This window comes from Elephantulus edwardii, unplaced genomic scaffold (assembly GCF_000299155.1).
Source record: "Elephantulus edwardii isolate Elephantulus edwardi_28Jun2011 unplaced genomic scaffold, EleEdw1.0 scaffold00056, whole genome shotgun sequence".
NCBI lineage: Eukaryota > Metazoa > Chordata > Mammalia > Macroscelidea > Macroscelididae > Elephantulus > Elephantulus edwardii.
This window is the reverse complement of record NW_006399806.1, coordinates 7,130,886-7,137,181: the sequence shown is the minus strand read 5'-3', so window position 1 is coordinate 7,137,181 and position 6,296 is coordinate 7,130,886. Positions and strand designations below refer to the sequence as shown.

Genomic DNA, 6,296 nt, shown 5'->3' with positions numbered 1-6,296 from the left:
AGATTACCCCTCCTTCTCCAGCAGAGCATCTAGTGTATTTAAACCACGTACATACTTTGGGCATGATACAAGGAGGGACTGGTCCTTGAAGAGGGACATCATGTTTGGGAGAGTGGAGGGACGGTACAGAAGAGGAAGACCCTTGATGAAATGGATAAATTCTGTGATTGGAGTGGTGGGAATGAATGTGTTTGAGATGGCGAGGTTGGCACAGGATAGAATGGCATTTAGGGCTCTTGTACATAGGGTCTCTATGAATCGCAAGCGACTTGATGGCACATAACAACCTCTGAGATTGCAGTGCAGCTTCTTGCCACTAAGCCACCAGAACCCCCTGAGACCATCTTATTCTTATGAGCTATCAATGCTTTTTCTAAGGAATTCATCATTAATGATACATCAAAAGACAATTACTAATTTATTCAAATAATCTACTGCATGCAAGTTTGGAGACTATGTAAGTGAACCAAACAGACAAAATTTCCCATCTTTGTGGACTTTATATTGCACTGACCAAGAGTAATTTTTTTCTAAGTCAGTTAAAGAGTATCTAAACAATGTGAAAATGTTAAAAATACAATGAAAACTAGATCTGAATGATGCAAAAGCTTAGAGGAAACATTTGATTTAACATACCTGTCAATTTTTTTAAAATTCCCCCCCCATCTAAGCATTGTGGGTCAAAAGAATAGTAATTTAAAGAATCATGTCAAGTCATTGCTGTCAAGTCAGAACCAACTCAGAGTTAACTGCCCAGTTGGGTTTCCAAGAGAGTAAACTGATCATCTTTCTCCCTGGGAGCTGCTGATGGATTCAAACTACCAGAGAGCCATGGCTTTAGGTTCTCAGCACAACTCTCTACAGAATAACTTTCCAATCTCACCTCTCTTTAAAAAAGAGAATTTCTCCTCTCATAGTAGTTACTGCATCAAATGACAAGTCGGGGTGGCACGTGGTTGGTGGTTGTGATTGTGTAGAACTGGATTCTGTGGGCACTGTGGTGTTATCAGAGGAGGAAGGTGGAGGTCCTAAAAAGAACAAATGCAGGAATATAAATCTTAGGAGAATTGAGATGTTATGTTAATTGCTATCCTTTTCAAGCATTTGGAATTTAAGAAAGTGTTTCAAGTTTCCACCATTGCAATACTCAAGATTGTCATTGTAATGTTTTCCAGTGCTTTACATGCCTTATTTTTCTAATTATCACTCACCATAGAGGGATTGAATGCCATTCACGTCATCTTGTGAAAGGCGCAACTGGGAGGAGTCGTTGAGTTCCTTGTATAACGTGTACATCAAAGCTTCAGGGTCATTCGAATGAGAGAGACCCAGGGCATGACCAAGTTCATGAGCAGCCACAAATAGAAAATTGATGCCTATGTGAAAAATCATAAACATTCAGCTATTTAACTCATCAATGCATGTAGATAATGCATACCAGTTTAACAGGCCATACTTGAAATTACACAGGGACTTCTTGTGGGTTGATTCACTGATTAGACTTGATTCTAATCAGTTATTTGACTTGATAGAAATATATTTTCAAGGTTAACTTGACGACAATGTCTAAGACAGATTTTCACAATATCCGCCTTAGTTCTCTCCTTGATCCTGAAAGTCAGGTCATTTTTTCTGCATTGACAGTGATAATAATAATTCCACAGATACTTCTTTGGAAAGACTAAAAATAATAGAATGTCACTTAAGACAACCCTTTTTGTCTTTAATTAGTTAGGCATTTTTCAAGTTCATTAATCAAAAGAGAACTACCAGAAGTTCAGACTGGATTTAGAAGAGGCCGTGGTACTAGGGATATAATAGTTACTGTTAGATGGATCTGGGCTGAAAGCAGAGAGTATCAGAAGATTGTCTATCTGTGTTTCATTGACTATGCAAAGGCATTTGATTGTGTGGATCACAACAAACTGTGGCTGACTCTGAGAAGAATGGGAATCCCAGAACATTTGATTGTGCTTATGCAAAACTAATACTTGGACTGGTAGGCAGTTGTCAGAATAGAGCAAACAAAACGTGGTTCAAAATTGGGAAGTGTGTACACCAGGGATGCATCCTATCTCCATACCTTTTCAATTTATATGTAGAACAGATTATCTGGGAGGCTGGGCCTATATGAGGAGAAATGTGGCATCAGGATTGAAGGACGACTCATCAACAATCTGTGTTATGCTGATGACACAACCCTGTTTGCTGAAACTGAGGAGGGCCTGAAACGCTTGCTGCAGAAGGTCAAGGTTTGCAGCCTTCAATATGGATTGAAGCCCAACATCAAGAAAACAAAGATTCTCATCACTAGGCTGATTGGCAGCATCATTAGGTGATGAAGAGATTGAGATTGTTAACAGCTTCAGTTTGCTTGGTCTACAAACAACACTCTTGAAAATTAAAAAATAAATTGCATTTGGAAAGTCTACTGTCAGAGACCTCTCAAAGTCCTGAAGAGCAGCAATGACAGTCTGAATACTAAAGTGTGCCTGCTTCAGAACATGGTGTTTGAATTACTTGCTATGCATCAAAGCAGGACAATGACTAGGGATGATTGAAGGATAATTTATGCCTTTGAGCTGTAGTGTTGGAGAAGAGTATTGGACTATACCATGGCTGGCTAGTGGAACAATCAGGCTCATCCTAGAGAGGGCAAAGCCAGGCTGCTCCTTGAAGGCAAGGATTTTGAGCTTCATCTGACATAATTTGGACGTCTTGTAAGGAGGGACGTCATGCTTGAGAGGGTGGAAGGAAAGCACACAAGACAGGAAGATTCTTGATGAGATGGATTGATTCAGTGACTGGAATAATGGGGATAGGTGTGTTAAAGAAATCCCAAGTGACCCTACAGCTCATAGCAACAACAATAACAATATGTACTCTTAACTATTTCAATTTCAGCTCTCTGCACATTCCATTAAAATACTTTTCTTTGTTTTCTCAAGCTTCCCTTTGAAATCATCTGTTCAGCTCTTTTATTCAGCTTGCTTTCTCTTTGTTTTGGCTTCTTCACACAGTAGTGAAATTTTCAGTCTTTCTTCTGACATCCATTTTGGTTTCTTCTTTCTTGTCTGTCTTTGTAATGACCTTTTCCTCTCTTCATAGGTCATTCCATAACTCATCTGGTCTGCAAACACAGGCATTCTATACTTCAAACTTATTGTTAAGAATTATAAGTATTATAATGAAATGTGCAGAGAGCTGGAATTGGAGAATAAAAAAGGAAGAACTCATTCTGTATTTCTCAAGGTGAGAGTAAAGGAAAACAAATTTAAACCACAATGACAATATTGAAAATTTCTATGGACAATATATTGAATGATTTAAGAAGCACCAAAAGAAAATAGAGGGAATACAGAGAATTTTGGACCAAAATGAACTGACTGGCATTAAAAATTACAAGTACCATATGGGTAGGAGCCAGTTGTAATGAATAAGGAAGTGGAAGCTGCATTGAAGGGATAGGCAAAAAATAAGGTCCCAGGAATCGATGGCATATTATATGACTTGTTTCAATTGACAGATGCAGCCTTGTGTGTGTTCATCAGGAAATTTGGAACAGATTTGAAGAAGGTCCATATTTTCCCATTCCCAAGAAAATAGATCCTAGTGAATGGAAATTGTCAAACAATTTCATTAATATCACATGCAAGCAAAATCCTGCTGAAGGTCATTCAAGGTTAGCTAGAACATTACATAGAAAACTGCCAGAATTTCAGGAGGATTTAGAAAAGGCCATTATTATTGCTGATGTCCAATAGATCCTAGGTGAAAATAAAGACTACCAGATAAATGTCTATGTATCCTTTATTGACTGTGCAAAGGCCTTTGACTGTGTGGATCAAAACAAGGACTGGCTGACGTTGAGAAGAATGGGAATTTCAGAGCACTTAATTGTCTTCATGCATAACCTATATCTAGACCAAAAGGCTGTTGTCTGAGCAGAGCAAGGAACACTACATAGTTTAAAATTAGGAATGGGGTGCATCAGGACTGTATTCTTTCTCCATATTGATCCAATTGTATGCTGAACAAATTATTCTAGAAGTTGGACTCTATGAAGTATAATGTGATATCAGTGTTGGAGTGACTCATCTATAAACTGCGTTATGCAGATTACACAGGAATTGCTTGCTTAAAGTGCGGAGGACTTAAAGTACTTGTTGCAGAAGATCAAAGGAGACAGCCTTCAATACAGATTGCATCTCAATATCAAGAAAACAAATATTCTTATCATTGTACTAATAGGAAACATCATGATAGATGGAGAAAAGATTGAAACTGTCAACAACTTCATTTTACTTAAATCCATAGTCAACAGCCTTGATACCAGCATTTAGGAAATCAGGCGATACATTGCAGTGGGAAAGTGTATAGTTAGGAATCTCTCAAAGTTATTGAGGTGCAGTGATGTCAGTTTGAGGACTGACGTGCATCTGATTCAGGCCATGGTCTTTCCAGTTACTTGCTATGCATCTGAGTGCTCGACAATGAATAAGGATGACTGGAGAAAAGTTTGTGCCTTTCACCTGCAGTGCTGGAGATCACTGAACATTTTATCAACTGCTAAAATAAGAAACAAATATACCTTGGAAAGGGTGCAGCCAGAGTCCTCTTTGGAGGCAAAAATAACAAAACTTCATCTTACAAACTTCCGGCCTGTTGCTAGGAGAGTATTCCTTGAACAAGGACACGAAGCTTGTAGGGACAGAGAGTTAGCGAAGGATACTTCTCAACAAGGTGGATTGACACAGAGTTGCTGCAATGTACTCTAGTGTGTCAGAGAGGGTGAGGAAGGCAGAGAATAGGACAGGGCTCACATCTGTCATTCAGAGGGTTACTATCTGTCGTACTCAACTCCAAGGCACCTAACCACAACAACTCATGATGAGTTCAACTGATTTTAATCATATAGTATTTGTTTTATTGCTCAAATTCTTCTTAAAGACATTTCTCCCTACTTTTTGTAAAGGTTCCCACAGCATTTTAGTTCCTACTCACCAAATTCTACCCATTTCTACTATTCTACTATTGTATAGTAACAATGATTACAATCTCAATAATCACAAACATTCTCATTGTTTCTACCAAGGTTGTCTAAATTCCATTAATCCAGTTTCCCTATATCATTACAACCCCCTCTGCATTTTAAATTAATTGTGGATCATTTTATTCATGTTATTATTGTGTGCTCTCAAGTCAGAATTGACCCATTGCTGACTTTCCAGTGGGTTTTCAGGGGCAGTTAATGGCACAGGGGGAGGTTTCCGATCCTTCTCCCTTGGAGAAACTGGTAGTTTCAAAACATGTGCCTTTGGGATTGCAGCACAGCTTCTTAACACTAGGCTACCAGAGCTTCCTTTAGCCATAGAGGTAATTATTTTAGGACAATAGTGCTTATGGGTGATATTCATTATTTTGTAGCTTAGCTCTGGCAGCCTAGTGGTAAGGAGGTTTGCTGAAATTTGAAAGGCACGTGGTTTGAATCCAGCAGCTGCTCTGCAGAAGGATGGACAATCTCTTCCCTTGTGATTTTCAAACTCTGAAAAAATCTCCTAGAGGATCAGTATCCATTTCAGTTTTGAGTCAATGGTGCACTATAATGATAACCTGTTATCTATAAACTGATCTCAGAAGTTGATTTTAGTTCAAGGTTTGAAGAATTTCTCAAGGCAATATTTTCAGGAACTCTTGCAGTCCTATCATCAACAAGTCAGTAAGTCTATGTATCTTTAGGGTTTTCTTTGTTTTAGGAGTTTAAGATTCTGTTTCAAACTCTTCTCTCATTCTTTCAGACAACATCTATTGTGGTCCTGTTAGCACCATCTAGCACTTTTGATCTTAGGGTATGTAAGCACATGGCTTGTGTACACTGTCTTGTAGAGTGGATTCTGCTTTGAGTTTTTGATTGCCATTTTTTTCTCTTATGCTGCAGATGCATAGAGACCAACCACTATACTGTGACTCACAGGCAATTATCAATGCAGAAAATGTTCAATCTTTTAGTTATGAAACCGTTGTTTCCAATGCGCAGTTAACCTGAGTGGTACTATCTCTTCTTCATAATCATGAAATCATTTTTGGTAGTCTCAGTAGAAGGTAAGATTGAAACATAAAACAGGCATATGACTCATAACTGTTTTCAGATACAAAAAGATAGTTGGACTCTTATTTAAATTAGTAATATAATTTATTTAAACAAGACTCCAAGTAATTATGCAATAAAGACTTGCTTAGGAAAAGTAGACCATTCCATATTCAACACAAGCATCAGGTATGAAATCTTTAAAACA

General features: G+C 38.2%; 1 protein-coding gene across 1 annotated transcript in view; it reads right to left on the bottom strand.

The window, feature by feature from the left end:
- Window positions 1-6,296, bottom strand: part of LOC102861725 (stromelysin-2-like) — a 29,052-nt gene that overhangs the window by 19,976 nt on the left and 2,780 nt on the right. The window contains exons 5-6 of the mRNA XM_006887352.1: window positions 1,212-1,376; window positions 884-1,028 (exon numbers count right to left, since the gene is read on the bottom strand). Of these exons, the coding sequence (XP_006887414.1) occupies window positions 884-1,028; window positions 1,212-1,376 (310 nt within the window). The remainder of the gene's footprint in view (window positions 1-883; window positions 1,029-1,211; window positions 1,377-6,296) is intronic.